The sequence below is a fragment of the Podarcis muralis genome, chromosome 16, assembly GCF_964188315.1.
Source record: "Podarcis muralis chromosome 16, rPodMur119.hap1.1, whole genome shotgun sequence".
Taxonomy (NCBI): domain Eukaryota; kingdom Metazoa; phylum Chordata; class Lepidosauria; order Squamata; family Lacertidae; genus Podarcis; species Podarcis muralis.
Genome location: NC_135670.1, coordinates 37,369,902 through 37,389,888, shown reverse-complemented (window position 1 = coordinate 37,389,888; position 19,987 = coordinate 37,369,902). Strand labels below are relative to the sequence as shown.

The window sequence follows — 19,987 nt, the reverse complement described above, 5'->3', positions numbered from 1 at the left end:
ATTTTTTTATTTTTAAATACATGAAATAATACACAGTTCAGTGACACATTGTTAATTTCACATGTTTAATAGCAGTTCTTAATTGGACACCACAATTAAGAGAGGTGGGCGTGGGTGGGATACTTTACAGTTTGTTTACTTATGAAAGCAGTACCACAATGGAGTCTCTTGCGCATATCAGAAGGCTTCAGGGAAGTAGCATAGAAAAAGGGATGATAACAGCTGCCCTAGCTCTTCTGCAGTGGAGATTTATTTCAGGCTACTGGAAATCACAACTTGGTCGCTAGGTGGTACTCTTGAGTTGCAAAAACTACTGGCGACGGCTTAATTTCGAACACTGATTTCAATATGCCTTGCATATAACTGGAGGAAATGCATAATAATCTTCAGAAAACAAGAAGATTGACCAAGTTGTGAAAAAAAGCTAGAAAACACATAGCCTCTTGATTAGGCTTGAGTGTGTGTGTGTCTAAATAGGAAAACGGGAGCACATTTCCCCCTTCCTTTTGGGCTTCTGTCTAATGTGTTTTAAAATATCAGAAGCTAAAAAGAATTCCTGTTGGAATGAAACTTGCAAAATATTGTATTGCCTAGTGTCAGCGCTTAATTGGAATGCTTGCATCAGAATGACTGTTTGCTGTAATTATAACCACTTTATTAATGTATTTTTTTAAAAAAAAAAACTGGCTATGAGATCTCCAGAACTGGTACCTAACATGCAACTTTACAATTAATGATACATTAGCATCATGGAAAGTTTATTTTAAAGTCAAAAGTTTTCTGGAAAGATACCCTCCATTTTTCATTATTGCTATTCTGTCTATGCAGAGGCGTTTAGCGATTGCAGTGTTGAAAATTGCATCCTTTAATCATTTTGTAGGCTGTGTCTACAATACTGATTGCATAGCTATGGTGCTTGTGTGACTGCAACATTTTCACCTGTTTGTCTCAACAGACATACACAAATGCGGGCAAGAGCAAAACCCCCAACATGGAGTCAATGCCTTCTGTAGCGATAGGCTGTCATCTGGCCATCTGCTTGTAATTTTTTAGAGTGTTGCCTGACCCTAATGCTCTCATCTCTGAGCCCTGCCCCTCTCTTTGCCCCCTTTCAAGCATCTGGCTTCTCATTCTCTCCGCAGGCACTGTGTGTGCTTTGAGAGCAGCGCATCTGTCACTTTCTCCTAGGAGACCAATTACGTCACCTTCTAATTGAAAATGCAGCATCCTTTTTCATACATGGATTTTTCACACGGTTGATGTTATCATCCCTCACTTGGTTTTTTTAGCTTCTGTAGCGCTGTTAGCATTTGAGGGAATGGATGGTGCTCCATGTAGCATCTGATTAGGTTTGTGGTTTCACGTTGATCTTATTGTTGTCTGCACCAGCGTATATAAGAATACTCCCCCTGCCCCAAATCGGATATCTTAATTATTCGTTTAAAATTGTGTAATGGTATGAACTATAAAAGAGTAAATTAAATCTGAGTTAAATACAAACATGTTAAAATAGAGTATATTTTATACAACCTCCTAGAATTTAATCCACAACTTTCTGTAAAACATATTGACCAGAATTAAGTGCATTAAAGGTGGTTTTCCCATAGAAGGAACAAGCTGCTTGAACTCTTAGCATTCAAAAGACTGTGAGATATAGATATCAATACATTCATAAAGTATGTAAATTGTATATTTGTTTTATTTTTAAAATCCAGTGAGAGAGAGATTGGATTACAACAAGTTGTGGGCATGGAAATGGAAGCCAAGAACAAGAAAGCTATGGCAGGTGTAAGATCTAGCTTCAGAATCACATTGAAGCTGTCCTTTATTTCTCTGAACTTACCACACTAGTCTTACATTCCTTTCTTAAGCCAGTTTCATGTTCCTCTCCGCTGCAAAGTTCATTGGATGACTACAGAATCATATACAGTAATTGTAGATTTAGAAGGACCCCAAGACTCATCTAGTCCAACTGCCTCCAAGGCTGGAATTGCAGCTAAAGAATCCCTTACAGATGGACATTCAACCTCTGTTTAAAAACCTCCATTGACTTTCTGAGGTAGTCGGTTCCACTGTTGACCAGGTCTTATATTCAGAAGGCTCTTCCTAATATTAGGCAGAATTTCCTTTCTTGTAATTTGAATCCACTGGTTTGGGTCCTCCTTTCTGGAGTAGCAGAAAACAAGCTTGTGCCATCTTCTATGTGGCAGCTCGTCAGATAGCTATCATATCTCCTCTTAGGCTCCTCTTTTCCAGGCTAATCATACCCAGTTTCCTCAACTGTTCCTCATAAGGCTTGGTTTCCAGATCCTTGATCATCTTGGTTCCCCTTCTCTGCATACATTCCAGCTTGTCAATATCCTTCTTAAATTGTGGTGCCCGGAACAGGACACAGTACAGGCAGAGACTATTTTAGGCACGTCCAAGATATGTGTGACTATGCATGTGTGCATTGTGCCAATCCTGAAAATAACACAAATACATCAGAGAAAGGGGCGGGGCAGGGTTTTTGAAGGCTTTTTCAATGATGTTTCAAATATACACAATTTCACTTAAACATGTGGTGTCTTGGAATGTAACCAGTGCATAAATGGGGAGTTACCTGTACTCCAGGTGGGGTCTGACCAAGGCAGACTTAAGTGATACTATTACTACCTTGATCTGGATGCTAGACTTCTCTTGATGCAGCCTTTGAGGAAAAAAAGAAGCAGCACCATGTCCCTTGTCCTGAACTATTTGGAGGAAGAGCAGAAGAGAGATTTAAACAGTAATATATGTTTTAATGAGGCAAGCTCTGCAATTTTTGCTATGAGTTGGGAAAATGTGTAGTTTTATTTCCCATCTCACAGTGGAGAAGAGTATTTGGAGTTTTAGGAATACAGAAAGCTGCCTTATACGGACTCAGATCATTAGTCCATTTAGCTCAGTATTGTCCATGCTGCCTGGCAGCTGCTCTCCAAGATGTCAGACAAGGTTCTCTTCTTGCCCTACCTGGAGATGTGGAGGGTTGAATCTGGAACCTTCTGCATGCAAAGTAACTTCTGAGTTATGGCCCTTGACCCAAAATATTTTGGCATTCGTCTGCAGGAAAGTGACATTGTCCAGGTCTTTTTGCAAATACAATGAGATGATCAGAAATCCATGATTTGAAATGATTGCAGCCGTACCTCGGAAGTCAAATGGAATCCGTTCTGGAAGTCTGTTCAACTTCCAAAGCGTGAAACCAAGGCGTGGCTCCGATTGGCTGCAGGAAGCTCCTGCAGCCAATCGGAAGTTGCGTCGGACGTTCGGGTTCCAAAGAACGTTCGTAAACTGGAACGCTCACTTCCGGGTTTGCTGCGTTTGGGAGCCAAAACGTTTGAGTCGCAAGGCGTTCATCAACTAAGGTATGACTGCATATGTATTTTAACTATGGTACGACACATACAGTTTAACTCAAATTATGATCAAAGAGTTCTAAGCCAAATATTCTGTATCATTTTCTAAAGTAGTGAATACACACACACACACACACACACACACACACACACACACACATATATATATATATATATATATATATATATATATATATATATATAGTGGCACCTCCGGATGCTGCACCCCCCTGCAATCCCTACACAGATCTGGCTGGCACAGGCCACAAAACCACAGCTCGCCCCTATACACGAAGCCAAGCCAGAGCACAACTAAATGTAGTACACCCATCTTCTCAGAAAAACTCTTCACAAAGTTCAAGAGGTCAAGACACAAAGGCTTTAGCAACTAATCCACACCTAATGACCCACCTAAGTGGTACTCAGGATATCACTCAAGAAATCACTCAAGATATCCCTCAAGCAATTAAGGAACAAAAGAAGAAAAGGCACACTAGCCTGGGAACTTCCTCTCTGCCCAGAACATTGGAGGCCACACCTCCTCAACAGTATTTATAGGAACTCAAACACTGAGATCCTGCTCTGTTCCAGTAACAAGAAGCCGAAAGCACCTGCCTGAAGATGACGAGTGAGACCTCGTCGAAACGTCGCCTAGACACCCCAACTTTTACACGGGAAGATACCCGAGGACACCAAAACCTGCATATATATATATATATATATATATATATATATATATATATATATATGACATTGTATAGCTAAAACATACCTTCCTTACTAGGATTTTCCCAGTTGTAAATAAAATATGTTAATTCTCCTCCTCAGTTTAAATTAAATAAATTTAAATTAATACACCTTGGTCTCATTAGACTGGAAAATCAGCATTGATAATCACAAGCATCTTCAACAGGATGTAATTGGACAACCTTTTCCACAGCTTTCAGGGTTGAAGGAGAATTCATATACTTGCATAGAATCATAGAATTGTAGAGCTGGAAAGGACTCTGAGGGACATCTAGTCCAGTTCCCTCCTCTCCCCTTCCGTCTCCTTGGGAGTCCTCCAGGCAGCTGATGCTGCCGTCCCTGGTCTCTGAGCTGCCCTGCCCCAAATAGAGGTGCCTCCACAAACTGCCCCACAGCGACCTGGGAACCAGCCCCAGAGGCACTATTTGCCTGGGGAGCTTGTAGCCATGGCTGCTACAACAAACAGCCGCACAAGCCTTTGGGAGGCAGAGCTGTTAGAGGGCATCAGAGGAGGGAGGGAAGGACAGAGGGACAGGCCAGTATTGCCCATGGCACCCCTGACCATCATTCAAGGCACACTGGTTGAAAACCACAGGGCAACACCATTTGGGATCCTGTTTCTTTGATATCAATACAGTGGTTCCTCTGGTTACAAACTTAATTTGTTCTGGAGGTCCGTTCTTTAGCTGAAACCGTTCTTCTCCTGAGGCGCGCTTACACTAATGGGACCTCCTGCTGCGCACATGCCTCTGGTGCGTGATTTCCATTTGCATCCTGGGGCAAAGTTTGCAACCAGGAGCAGCTACTTCTGGGTTAGCAGAGCTTGTAACCAGAAGCGTTTGTAACCAGAGGTACTACAGTATGGCATTAATTGATTAAAATCAGTGGCACTGAGGGATGCTTGGTTTTCACTGTTTTACAAGAGATGCTTAAACTAAAGTTTCAGTTCATAAAACAAACCACATATAGTAACTGGGACTTGAACCTTGGTTGAATGGGTAAAAGTACCAATCCCTGATCATTGGACCTTGCAGTGGAGGCCACACGATTTCATGACTTATTTTTTTCCCCTTCTCAGAAAACCAAGAACAAGAAAAAAGGTAAAGATGAAAAGTGTGGATCTGAGGTTACTACTCCAGAGAACAGCTCTTCTCCTGGGATGATGGATATGAATGGTGAGTGGAGCAGGGAGACAGTACCAGCTTCAGCAGCTGCAGGTGTGGTGCGGAGAGGGGCCTCCAGACATGGCCACTTGACTTCTACATGGATTGATAACCAACATTGATTTAGTGTTTGGCTATATAATAGAACCCACTTGGGCATGGCTGAGATCTGGGGTCCCTACTGATACTGGTATCACCAGACACAGTTGTGGACCACTTTTTGAAGTGTTTAGCACAGGCATAGGCAAGCCCCGTCCCTCCAGAAGTTTGGGACTACAGTTCCCATCATCCCTGACCACTGGTCCTGTTAGCTAGGGATCATGGGAATTGTAGTCCCAGATATCTGAAGGGCCGGAGTTTGCCTACGCCTGGTTTAGCAGATTAAACAGTATAATCTAAAAGGCTGCTGGGCAGCGGCTGCTTCAGAGAGAGAATTTTTCAGGCTGGCTTTGTGTTGAATTGGTGCTGGTAGGTTTGGTAATGGTTGGCTTTCGTCTGGCATAGAAAATGAAGCAGTAGGAAGGGGAAATATCATTTGATAAGTAAGGTGTAAGGGAAGGAAATCTTAGCATTGTTTCCATAAATTGAAATGAAGCTTGAAGCAAATTAAATAAAGCATTTGCTGAGTGATAATTAATTTTGATCTCCCACATTCCTGCATTCATATGTTCCATACCCAATTTTCTTTAAACATAAAACATTGGATAAGATCTGAAAGCAGCAAGGCAGTGCATGGGTTCAGGCACTTCCAAAGTCAGTGTGAGGCTGATAGGTTTTTCCTTGCTTAAAAGAAGGATGGGGATGTCTCCCCGATCTTGCTGTGAGCTTGGGAGAATCTTGTCTTGCTCTTTTGTGAGACCTGGGAGATTCATTTGCCTTTCTTCTGTCCAGCAGAGAGCAAGGGCTGGTTCTTCCATCATGCTGGGCCTCTGAGGCACTATTGAGTTCTTCCAACACAGGCAACACCACTCTATCTCTCTGAAAGGGGTAGTATTGGAAGGAGCTGCAATATTTGACTGGCGATAAAAGCTCAGCGGAATTTATGGTCCCTCTAGATTATTTTGGATACTACCCTCCGGCATATTGACTCAAAGCATTTTTAGAAATAGCCTGCTCAGCCTTCTTTTGAAGAGTTTGTGCAGCCTTCCTAGGTCACCTCTCCAGTTGCTAGACCAATCCGATGGTTGAGAATGCTTCCCCTTAAATCTGTCTCTCTGTACTCTATATCCATTTACTCTTTCCTTTTTGCACGAAAAACAGTTAAATAAGCACACTGTAGCAATGCTCTGAAGAACATGGAATGCTGTTTTTGGAAACACAGCATTTCATCTCACTTGATGCCCTTGTTTCACTCTGGTTCAGTTTTGTTACCTTGTGAATAATACTGCTTCAGATTCTCATCTGATGTCAGAAGAGATTCTAGGTCACATGGGGGTGCTTTCCTGCTGTAATATGTGTCCCTGGAAAGCCTTCAAACCTGACAAAAGAGAGTCTGGAGAATTAAGGTTTTCTCTCCAGAAGCATGTACTTGACAGATTAACACTTAAAGTGAGTCATTAAATGTTACCATGGCTACCATCAGTGGAATCTGTAATTTTCCAATTCTGAATGTCTTGGTGAGAGGCAAAGTAAGTAAGGCGATAGCTTTTATTAGCCAGCATCTTTCATCAAGAGTGTGGGGAACCGTTGAAACTCCATGGAGGAGTTTTTCAGTTGGTAGCTGTGACCAAAGCCTCTTTCTTACCTATATTAAGTTGCACTTTATTTTGTTTGAGCATCACATGAAGCTGCCCTTATGCTGAGTCAAATCATTGGTCCATCTCACCCAGCAATGTCTCCCATAACTAGTAACTTCTCTTTAAGATCTCAGACCCTTGGGTCATTCCCACCACCTGCTACCATATTTTTCTAGCTGGTGATGATTAGGATTAGATTTAGGACCTTGTACAAATAAATCATGTATTCTGCCACTGAGGTATGGGTCTCCCCATATTCAGTTGTGAATCCTTTCCCTAGGAGAGCTGCACTTGGAGAGGGTCTGCATAACTAGGGTGGAGTGGAATTGGTCCTCTTTGCTATAAGCAAGTTAAGGCATCTGGAATGGGTCTAAATCTTTCTGGCTAAGTGCATCCATACACAGCCATGTAGCGCTGACTAGATGTTTATTGGCATGAATGAAGGATGAATTTGCCTGAAATCTAATTGCCTGCATTTACCTTGGTGCAGATTTGATTGAACTAGCCATTTTAGGTGCATGCCGTTGTCTGATGCAATTTAGGAGATGCAGCTGGATTTTACTCCATAACTGTGATCTCCTTCAAGTGGCTTTTTAGATGAAGCATTTACCCCATGAGTGAGGAGCTACTAACTTTCGTAGCAGCTGTGTTTCCTGTGCAACCCAGTATTTGTGACTGTCCTTTTGTCAATAATGGTCAATGCAGTTCATTCCTTGCATGTATAAGAAAGGGAAGAAGGAGCAAATCATGAAAGAAGGACTAGCCAACACTTGCAGGGAGAAGGTCAGGCGGCTAAAGCTCAAAACAAGCTCAGGCTTGCAAGAGAGGTTATAAATAATAATTAGTGACTTTTTTGGCTATATTTGAAGCAAGAGTGGGTCCTCTGCATGAAGGATATGGAGAAAATGCTATTGGGGGACAGGGTGAAGGCAGAACTGCTCAACGTCAGTGCCCAACCTGGTGTTAATGGAATAAAATAAACGATGCAGAGAGGGAACTGCAGCCCAGGATAGGAAGAGAGGGGGAAAGGGAACACCTAGCTACTTTAAATGAAATCAGATCTCCAGGACCTGCTGAACTGCTTTCAAGGAAACTGAAAGAACTTGCAGAAGTAATCTCAGAACCTCTGACTATAAGCTTAGAGAAATCATGGAGAACTTGTAGACTAAAAAGGTAAAGGTAAAGGTACCCCTGCCCGTACGGGCCAGTCTTGACAGACTCTAGGGTTGTGCGCTCATCTCACTCTAGAGGCCGGGAGCCGGCACCGTCCGCAGACACTTCCGGGTCACGTGGCCAGCGTGACAAAGCCGCATCTGGCGAGCCAGCGCAGCACACGGAAACGCTGTTTACCTTCCTGCTGGTAAGCGGTCCCTATTTATCTACTTGCACCCGGGGGTGCTTTCGAACTGCTAGGTTGGTAGGCGCTGGGACCGAACGACGGGAGCGCACCCCGCCGCGGGGATTCAAACCGCCGACCTTTTGATCGGCAAGCCCTAGGCGCTGAGGCTTTTACCCACAGCGCCACCCACGTCCCCCTTGTAGACTGGAGGTGGGCAAATGTTGTCCCCATCTTCCAAAAGGGGAAGAAAGAAGACTCAGGGAACTACCAGCTGGTCAGCTTGATGTCAATACCAGGAAATGTTCTAGAACCAGATAATCAAACAGTCAGTCTATGAGCACTTAGAAAAAACAAGTCATGATTTAACAGTTTGGTGGGTCAAGGGAATGCTGTGAATGTAGTGCATCTTGATTTTAATAAGGCTTTCAACAAAGTCCCCCATTATATTCCTGTGGAGATCCTGGTTGACCGACTGAACCCAAAGAGTGTTTGCCAGTGGTTTGTCGTCATCCTGGAAAAAAGTGACAAGTGGGTTGCTTCAGGGTTCTGTGCTGGGCCTGGTGTTGTTCAACATCTTTATAAATTACTCGTATGAAGGAATTGAAAGAACGCTCATCTAAGAAACGGTTGAAGGAGTTGGGTATGTTTAGCCTGGAGAAGAAAAGCCTTACTGGTGGCACGATAGTCATCTGCAAATATCTATAGGGTTGTCACATGGAAGATAGAACAGAGATGTTGGGCTTTTTTGCTGTTCCAGAGGCTAGGATCCGAACCAATGGATTCAAATTACAAGAAAGTAGATTCTAAACTTCTAAACACTAGGGAGAACTTTCTGATAGTAAGAGCTGATTGCCAGTGGAAGAAGTCTAACTTGGAAGGTGGTGGACTCTCAGTCAATGGAGGCTTTTAAACAGAGGCTGTATAGCCACCTGTCAGGGATTCTTTATCTGTGATTCCTGCACTGGAGCTTTGGGTCCCAACTCTTCAATTGCATGAGTCTATGTCCAGATTCTGTGGCAGTGGAGCAGGTAGGACAATTACTTGTGGGTGGAAAGAGTACTTCACTTTCCTTTGTTGTAATTGTGAACCAGCTCGCACTATGTTTGCTCTCTCCCTCCACCATTCCTTGGAGAATTTCGCTATAATGTGAGTAGCGTGACACCAGCATATTATATAGTCATATTTTTGACAAGAATAATAAGTATGGCATGACTGTACTGAACATTAGCCAGTATGAAGTCCCCATCAATACCACAGATTTAGAATACCTTGTACATCACTTAAGCCTCCACTTTTAAAAAATGGATAAGTCCCAAACTTTAGGCAGCTTCTTTCAGCTTTCTCTGCATATTGGGAAGAGTCAGTGAACAGATTATTGATACTTGAAGTACAAACTAGATGCAACAGAGGCAGCCATGGTTGCTTTTCTGTGACATTTAAATGATCTGCAAAAAGATCTCTCAAGAAATTAACCCTTATATTGGTCTAGTTTGAGCTGCCAACATAGATACAGTGGTACCTCGGGTTACATACACTGCAGGTTACAGACTCCGCTAACCCAGAAATAGTACCTCAGGTTAAGAACTTTGCTTCAGGATGAGAACAGAAATCGCGTGGTGGCAGCGCGGCAGCAGCGGGAGGCCCCATTAGCTAAAGTGGTGCTTCAGGTTAAGAACAGTTCCAGGTTAAGAATGGACCTCTGGAACGAATTAAGTACGTAACCAGAGGTACCACTGTATGGATTTGATATGGAATACTGGGAGGTGTCAGAAATGTAGTCATGCACTATCTTGCTGTATAATATTTTCGTAAGAAAGAGTTGTCATCCTGCAGTTTGTCTGGCTGCCAATAGGTGGGCATGTGAAGTGCAATATGACAACAGAACAGCAAGCAGGCATACAAGCAAGTGTCAAGATGAGCTGCAGGGGAACAGTCAGGACAGACAGGGGCTGTTTCCAGAAACTGTCCTCCTCTGCTGCCATTGTATACCTGACATAGCCATTTTGGTCTCTGCATCTGCAGCTGGGGAGGAAGAAAGCAGCTACAAAGCAAGATGGTTGTTGAGGAGCTGCCTTAGCAGGCCAGCAGCCTTGGGGCCAAAAAGGAGGTTACCGCAGAATACTTTATCCTCTTCACGCCCCTCTCCTCCATGAGTGGTGGTTGGGATCGGAGTGAGCTGTGAGGGCATTGGGAATAGCAACAAGAGTGAGTGAGTGGGTGGATAGGCAGGGGTGTGGGGAGTTGTGGGAGGCAGCGGTTGGAAGGGATGGGGGGCAAAAGGAGCCATGAGAGGCTGAAGAAGTGAGGGGATGGGTGAGGTGGAAAGGGGTGGAGGGCTTGGCAGGTCAGTAGCCCCTAACATGTAAATACAATTTTGGGAATGTTCATCGCTTTCACCAAGCCTGTCTCTTATTTACAGATGATAACAGCAACCAGAGTTCCATAGCTGATGCTTCACCAATTAAACAAGAGAACAGCAGCAACTCTAGCCCCCTGCCAGAGCAGAACTCCACAGGGCAGGCAGATGGCCCTGGAACAAAATCTGACGATACTCAAGCAGATGCAAAAGAGGAGCCTGGTTCAGAAGGTAATTCATGTACAAATCTTCCTACTCATAACTGGTAGGTAAGCAGTTGGCATTCCATGTGTACCATATAAACTTCATTTGTTAGCAGACCCACTGTGTCTCCCACTTGAGAAGGAGATACAGTGGTACCTCCGGTTGCGGATGGGATCTGTTCCGGAGGTCTGGCTGGACCCCAAGGTTTTCACAACCGGAGAGACTGCTTCTGCGCACGCGCGTGTGGCAAAAACTCAGAAATATACTTCCAGGTTTGCCGCTTACGTACCCCGAAGTTTACGTAACCGGAGGGATACGTAAGCGGAGGTATGACTGTAACTATAATTTAAGATCTGCCCTCCTTCCTACTGCTTTGAAAGCTGACACTCCGTTTTCACTTAGTTACTTTTTGCTTTCATTGACCACATTCACACAATGCTAAACCATGGTGTAGTTCTACGTGGATAAGACCAAGGAAAGTGTTATGAGTCTAATTTCCTTCCATGCAGTCAGGGAAGGACTTCTCTCAAGTGAAGGCATGCTTTCTGCTTTCAACAAATCCTTGGCTTAGTGTTACGTACAAAACGGGGACTGTGATTTATAACAAACAATGGTTAACTGCTAAACAACTCCAAACCATGTCTTATGAAACTGGCTTGTTTAACTAACCATTGTTTGTTATAAACCATGATTCAGAGTTTGTACATCTCACTAACCAGAGAATAGATAATTTGAAAGCAAAGCAAAAGTCAGTGGAAATACTGTTCCTGATGTGTTGCTTGTCTACATAGTGCTGTTGTTAACCCTTGGCTTAATGCAAGTGTGGGGAACTTGACCCACCCACCCGCCTGTCAAATTATGTGCCATCTGGTCATTCAGATTTTAAAAATCTGGAGCATGCTTAGAGTTTCTTCCTTCTTAAGTTTGAATCCAGGTTGTGCCTGCAAAGATTCTGGCCGAAAGCAGGACTTGCATTTGGCACTGAATTTTAAATTTCAGCAGACATCAGCTCCACTTAGTTACTCCAATCAGGAGTTTAAATTGCTGAATGCAAGTGCTTCCTGCCAAAGAACAATTGGGAGCACACTCACGTTAAGGCTTCTGCCTGCTTGCAGCCATGGCTTTACCTACTCACACCTGGTATCATATGGTGTCAGGTGTGGCCAAGGCTGGGGGTAAAATGGACTGCTGGCTCATATTTGACCAACAGACTACAAGTCCCCTATCCCTAGGTTAGTGATACTGTATATGCGAACAATAAGTCATTCTCACTTTGTGTAATTACTGTTGGAGATAAATTTTCGCTGAGTTGAATGTAAAGCACAGCTCAGTTCTGAAAGCTGTTCACATTTACCCCTTAATTTCAGATAGCTTTATTCAATTACCTGACTGCTTTAGGGCCAGTTCCAAAAATATATATTTTGCTCCATCTTTCTCGACTCCTCTGCTGTCTTGAATTCAGTTGATTACTTTCTACATGATTACCTTTATATCCAAGAACTCACTGATTCCATTGACTCACTCTCTTCCTACCTGTTTGCTGTTCTAATCCATCCTCTCCTTCTCTGTTGAGATCCCTGAGGGCTCTGTTTTTAGTCCTGTATGCTTGTCTCTCTAGATACCTTAGCCCCGTGTAAGCACACAATATTCCATGGTGCCTGTTATGCTGATGGTACCAAGCTTTACCACTCTAGCTCAGAACGTTCTTCCTTCATCCAGTTCCAATTCTCCAAGTGCTTTTCTGTTTCTGCTTGGATGCTTCATAGGGCTCTCAACATGCCTAGGACTGAACATCTTGTCTTTTATTTCAGCTAACATTCCCATTCCATTTATATTTCATAAAATGTATACCATGTTTGATTGTAAAAAACAACAACCTCAGAGCGGTTTCTAAAGATTAAAAAAAAATGGCTGTAAACACAGTTTAAAGCATGGGTAGGCAACCTAAGGCCCGGGGGCTGGATCTGGCCCAATTGCCTTCTAAATCTGGCCCGCGGACGGTCTTGGAACCAGCGTGTTTTTACATGAGTAGAATGTATCCTTTTATTTATAATGCATCTCTGGGTTATTTGTGGGGCATGGGAATTTGTTCATTCCCCCCCCCCCAAAAAAAAATACAGTCCGGCCCCCCACAAGATCTGAGGGACAGTGGACCGGCCGCCTGCTGAAAAAGTTTGCTGACCCCTGGTTTAAAGCATTAATAAAAAACAAAATAATAAAGGAAAAGCATAAATCAACATTCTACATTTCTGACTAGGCATGTCTCAGCAAAAATGTTTTTAACAGGCTCCTATAAGAGTACAGTAAAGGCACCTGCCTCATGTCAATAGGCGGGGTTCCTATCATCAGATTGGGGGCTAAATTGAACCTTAAAGCATGCCTTATAAAATGCACTCATTCAGATAGTAAGCTGTGACATCTCTTTTAACTTTCATAGTTCAACATTTATTATAGGTCAGATAATATGGATGTAGATTGATTCTTCCTCTTCAGAGGAAAGGTCTAAATTATCAAGTTTTTAATCAGAAAATGCGGAAGGACACCTTGTTCAGGTTTTGGCAGAGAAATCCATGCAGTTTTTCTTAACTTGTACAAAACTGCATCTACTTAGGCTATGTCTTCTGTACATAATGTTTCAGATTCTGAATTTAGATTCCTCCTGTATGTGATAGTAGGATGACAGTTGCTTATAAGTTTATAAGCTGCGGCTGGATTCCTGGGTAGATCCAATTATGGAGCTTGTGTTTTAGCATGCTGCATGAAATACAAAAGCCTTTCATGTTATGAGATACTACAGTGTGTACTTAAAAACCCTTTTAATGCAAATCTAGCCTTTAGTGTGATCAGGTATGCTAGGTGTGCTTTCAGATCAAGCTCTTACGTTGCAGCCTTGTGAATACTGGAGGAGGTTACACCCACACCTTGCAGTGCTCTGCTAAAGGCTTTTCCATGTCCCATAAATATTGTCTGGATCCTTCCCCATATCCATGTGGTCTTGGCCTCCCTCTAGTGGCCAGCTCAAGATTTCATTTCTATGTTGCTTGAAGAAGAGGAATCAAGGCTTTTTTTCTCCAGCCGGAACCTCTTCCGGCAACCCTTCTCTGTGTACATCATCCTGGGCAGGCGGCACGTTTTCTGTGTGCAGGAATTTGGATGGACCGGGAGCGATTTTGGCACTTTGCTTCTCTTCCGGAAGAAGCCCTTTAAGGGGGGAGACATGATGCGTGTTTTCTCTAAAGCGTGCGCTCTCAACAAGTTTGGCGTCATCCTGAAAGAAGCTGAACAACTTAGGGTTGTCTGTCAAAGAAGGTGGGAGTTGCTGCACCTCTTTTTCTAGAAAAAAAGCACTGATAATAGTTATAATTCATTTTTATACTGCTTTTTAGCTAAAGATCCCAGAGCTATGTACAACATTAAGAACATAATTTACACAGCATCATAATGACAACATAATACACAGCATCATAATAAAATAATCATAACAGGCCCCCCATTTAAAAGTCCATAGATTGCTCCAGTGCCCAAGTGTCCTTGCGTTCTAATCCAAAATCATTATGTCTCCCTTCTAGCTAAGACAACAAATCTGTAAGTAGTCTATGGCACAGTGGAAAACAGATTAGCAACCTTGGTTAGCTTAATTGACTTTAAAGCCCTTTTTAAAGTTGGGCCAGCACATCTTGGAAAACGTAATTTAATAGCAATACTTAAAGCCTGCTATCTGCACTTTTAATGCCTTAAAGGTGTTCCATCTTCATTCTTATACAGAAGGAAATGCTTCCCAAAATATGCCATCTATCTATCTATCTATCTATCTATCTATCTATCTATCCATCCATCCATCTATCCATCTTCTAAGAACAAGTGCATCTTTTTCTTCAAAACTATTGTTTGGCAGCATGCAAATTTATGCAGATTAAATAAACTAAAATTAATTTACTTTGCTATGGAAGTTTGTATGTGATGCCAATAAAAGGTTTGATGATGATAAATTAATTTACTTATAATCTCTAATTTGGTGAGAACCCTAATGCGAAGTACTATAATACATTGGTGATTCAGTGCAACCTTCTTAACTCTTTCAGATGCTTCTGATGAACAGAACTCACAATCTTCAATGGAGAATTCCATGAATAGTTCAGAGAAAGTGGAAACTCAACCTTTGGCAGAAAATGATATAACCACAGATGCATCTAAAAACTCTCAGGTAATTCAAAATCATAGATAAGCAAAAAGGTATCGTCAACAGTGTGAATGAAAGTTGGACCTGTCTTGTCCATTGGATTAACATATATGTGTTCATGCTTTCTAGTTCTGTGAATGCTTTGATTTCTTTCCACTTGAACATTGACAGTGAGCTGTTGTGCTTTGCACTTGGTCTAAGCAGCAAGTTGTCATTAATATGGGAGAACTTGTTAAAATATTTGAAGTATGTTCCGTAGTAAACCGTGATAATCCTTCTAGTAAATTGCTAGGTGATCCTTTTAGGACTGTATGTTCCTTTCCACGTAAAGTGTTAATAGGCTGGAAAGATGGTAATGTCACCAGTTTGAAGTGAACAAATTATGTTCCTTTTCTTCTAAAATCCCAGCCAGAAGGTATGAAGGTTGTCCTCCAGCCTTGATTATCTTCTGAGTCCTCACATTATCCTTCTTTCCCTATGTGTCTGGGAATTGATATAGCCTTAACAGTCCACAAGCTGCAAATATGTCTCCCAGGTGCTTACTGATACTTGTCTTAGTATGTCTTGCAAGGGTCATAGAACTGTAGAGCTGGAAGAGACCCAAGAGATGTCTAGTCCAACCCCCTGCAATGCAGGAATCTTGGCTAAAGCATCCATGACAGATGTCCATCCACCCTCTGCTTAGAAACCTTCAAGGATGTAGAGTCCACAGCCTCCCAAGGGGGGACTGTTCCACGGTCAATGAGCTCTTATTGTCAGAATGTTTTCTCACATGTCTTGGTGTGTGTGATCTTACGGGGTGGGGCTATAAGGTAAATGTGGGTTGCCATTTTGGGAACTAGGACTTACATGGGTAACTATGATGGCAGCTTTCGTGTTGCTTTGTGGCCATGACACTTGCTTCCTGGGGTTCTCTTGTACCTCTGGAGCACAATAACATTATTATGCTTTTATTCAGTACTGATCCTGATTCTTCTTTTCTTTCTCCTCCTGTTAAGGACTCTGAAGGAGTGCCACCTTCTAAAAAGATGAAAGTAGAAGCTCCCTCTCAACAAAACATTGATGAAATATAGACACTAGATTTTTCCTGGCCAGTTTTTATGTAAGGTACATCAGTGGGCTAAATTATATAGAACAACCATATTTACGTATATTCTCTTGGATGAGGACAGAACTCCTATAAACTTTTCAAGTTACCAAGCAAAAATCCAAGAAACCAGGCAAAGGCATAATCTCTTCAGACACTGAAAACCTTTCTTTTCTGTGAAGCAAAACGTTGAGAATTTAAGTTACTGTCTCTGAAATGGTTGGAGTAAACAACTCAGGAGGGGTCTACGCACTGTTTCTAATGTCAAAATTACAATTATGTTGCTGCTGTATTTTATCACATTCTCTATTTAACATTATAAGATATTTAAGGATGGTACAGGTCAGGTCTTCTCATGTGAAGTTCATCCTTCTGATGTGATGTCTGCTTTTTTTTTCTTTTTTTGTGTGTGCCTTGTGTTCCAAAACAAAAAAACAAAACCAGTGCTAATTTTTTAAACTTGTTTTTGACAGTTCTCTCCTCTGCAGAGTGGCCTACGGTTTGTACAATGCCATATAGGAAACTTTTCATTGTGTTTGTTTGTTTGTTTCTATTTTATACCCTGGTGCTTACTATTTTAACATAAGAGCTATTGTGAGAGAAATCAGGAAGCCATTTTCACTGTTGGAGTCCAGAGAGAACCATTCAGCTGACACTTGATTTTTCTGCATCCACAGGGATGACTTATTTCCAATGCACCAACTTGAGCCACCAAGACCCTCTTCTGGCAACCTCCACAGAAATGCATGAAAGTTACACAGTAACATAGCTTTGAATAATTTCCTGACGGCATGCTTCCCCTTGGCTGAATAATGTAGTCTTTTAAAACAGATATACCTAAAGTGAACATGCTCAGCTGTTTACTTAAATTGGTGCTGGTTTGGAAAAGTATTGAAGCCAATTATGCATTTTAAGTACTAGATCTAGATAACTTTATCAGAGTCTTTTTTAAAAAGTGGGTCAACTATAAATACAGGTACAAATAGACATATGTGTTATGACAGATGTAGTTTTGATTGAAATGAATTTCATTGTACTGTTCTTTTACAATTAGTTTACTGATACTCCAGGCAATACTGTACTTGAGGGGCTTACTTTTGTTTCAAGAGTAGCTTATAAATACAGTCTTGTTACTTCCATAATCTCTTCTTCAGACATCTCTCAGTTTTTGAAAAGTTCAGTTTTATTTCTTGCATGTTTGACTTGGCAGGAGGCACTGTGTCAATCTTATCCATGCTACATGGCCATTGAATATGCTGAACCATCTATCCATATCAGATGCTTCGATGCTACATGTAATCACCGGTAGAACCACACAGTCGTGACTAACTCCTTTTGAAATCAGTGCAACTTTAGTTGTAACATTTTAGACATTCCAAATGGGGCTTAATTGTGACTAGAACTTGATGGGTTCGTCTTTTTATGTTTTGCACATCTAAAGAGGTGTTGAGCCCTTAAACCTCCATTTGAAGGCTGGGGAAAATAAGTGTGTGAATGGAAAACAGAGGTGGCATAAGGAAGCAATGCGTCTTGATAACTACGAAACTGCAACCTGCAGCTGTAAATGTGGTTGCATTTAATTTATAATGGAAGTACTGGGTGACCTTTTTTTTAAAGGAAAACAAACCTGCCTCCAATCAAAACACTGCATAAAAGTCACTTACTAAGCTTTATTTCTGATTTCTCCAGCGGTGAAAATGGCTTGAGCTTTAACTACTGTATTGCATTTGCAATGAATTCCGAGAAAAGTTAGAAGAGGTGGAGGTGCCAATTCTGACCTTCCATCACAACATTTGTTAAGCTGCAAAGAAACTGGCTATACACTCAAGGCTGATATATTTTTTATGTTGAAATAAACATTTTACATCTCATCAAAATTAAAATTGGTTGCAAATTGTTCATGAAAGCAGTGTGCTCCCTCCAAAGTCTCTTTGTGCTTCGATCACAAAATTCATTTAATATCAGAAAGAGGTGTTATATTTGCACAGTATACATAAATGGTAAACTGATTTCCCCACCCCTTGAATTGTGTATCTGCTTCAGAAATGTGGGTTATGACTGGTTAAATGGCAATCGGTATGGACATTAAAACCATATTTAACCAGGGTTCGTTTTTTGAAAACATATTGGCTGATCTATGACATAGACAAATATATTTTTGAACTTTAAAAAATTGTAATTATGTAGCTTTTAATTGATCAGTGCTAAAATGTCAGTGGGTTGGAAACCACTGTTGATATGTTGTCATGCCCAGTAGTTGCTGTCTGTAGAAGCTTCAATTTTGTGGTTGTGTGTTTTTTATTTGTTTTACACAGTTTCCAAGGAAGTAGATAGGCTTTTTAAATTTCAGAGCTGAATCCTGTACTTAATAAAATATAAATAGCACTAAAATACCTCAATTTTTTTCCATTAGGTAGAAATGTTTATTGGCATTACTGACACTGATAAGCTTCGTGATGAAACTGGCTTCTTAATTCCTACTGTACTTTCTTCAGTTATGTGTCAGCCATTCACTAAGGCCTGCTGCCGCCACAATTCCCAGTGTCTTTCAGTTGGGCTTGCTTGTGCTTGACTTCTGAATTGAGACCTGCAAATGAAAGATGGGTGGCAGTAGCCTTTGATGAAGTGCGCAATCATTTTGCTATTCCATGACTCAAGAAAAAGAAAACCAGCATAACCACAGTGGTTAGTGGCTCTGCTTTGATTCGCAACGTTAGATATTTGAATCCTCTGCCAACAAATAGGGGTTGGAAAAAGCAAATGGAATTGGACTCCTTGCACCCATTAGTGTCAGTCTGCACCCTTTTATCAGGATAGAGGAGGATCTTGATGCTGTTTGGTTTGCAGAAATTTAAAAAACGTGCACACTGTAACAACTCTGCCTTTTGATAGGCCATTTGGATGTGCAGTCAAAACACATTTTTAATGCTTGAAAGTTATAGTTTAAATTCAACCAGCAAGGAAAGGGATCTTGCAACCTTTGAGATTTGGTACTGGGTCCAGCTTCTTGGTTTGCTGCCATCTTTAGGGATTTTGTTTTATGGGCTTGCATGGAAAAGCCTGTATTGATAGCAGTGGGGAAGAGGTGAGGAGAGAGGGTGAGTCAACACATCTTGCATCTCAGTGACTGGAAATTCTCAGGCAGGCAATAGACGGTGTCCACCACACACACAGCTGTGCAATCTGTGCTCATTTCAGTGGAGGTCATGCAGCATCAGTGGTTGGTGGGTTGAATCTGACTTTTTTTTAGAAATACCGTGAATATCAAGAAGTGCTTCCTTATCGACACACTGGGCATTTGGACACTCAGTTACTCTCAAACTACATCTGTATACATAAGCTAGCAAGATAACTGATCTTTGTGGGTTATGGGGTGAGGAGGGAGGCCTTCTAGCTGGGCAATTTACACAGTCAAAACATTTTATAGCAGAACTGTTCATTTTGGAGTTCTTATGGGTGGGGGAATAGTTGTTAACATTCCAAAAAGTGCTGGCACTTAACAACAACAACAACAACAACCAATCAGTGAGGCAGCATAAAAATTACTGGCTTTTGTGGTAGCTTGCTTCATACAGAAACATTGTCATGTTTTAGAATGTTCTTTATATCTAAAGCCCTGCTAGAAGGTGTAAAGAATTTTGTGGGTTTATTTCATTACCTAATTGTTTTTGCATCTTAATGATTTTGTGTGTTGTACAGCAGTATCATTTTTCACTTATTTATTCCATCAGTAGCTATGGTTTGTACAATGTACAATGGTTTCATTAAAAAAATAAACTTTAAAGTCACAACACAAAA

At 41.6% G+C, this 19,987-nt stretch overlaps 1 protein-coding gene across 1 annotated transcript in view; it reads left to right on the top strand.

Moving 5' to 3' along the window:
* BCL7A (BAF chromatin remodeling complex subunit BCL7A) overlaps positions 1-19,987 on the top strand; it is a 28,893-nt gene extending 8,906 nt beyond the window's left edge. Inside the window, exons 3-6 of the mRNA XM_028710132.2 lie at positions 5,203-5,299; positions 10,782-10,949; positions 15,005-15,126; positions 16,101-19,987. Of these exons, the coding sequence (XP_028565965.1) occupies positions 5,203-5,299; positions 10,782-10,949; positions 15,005-15,126; positions 16,101-16,175 (462 nt within the window). The 3' untranslated portion in view covers positions 16,176-19,987. The remainder of the gene's footprint in view (positions 1-5,202; positions 5,300-10,781; positions 10,950-15,004; positions 15,127-16,100) is intronic.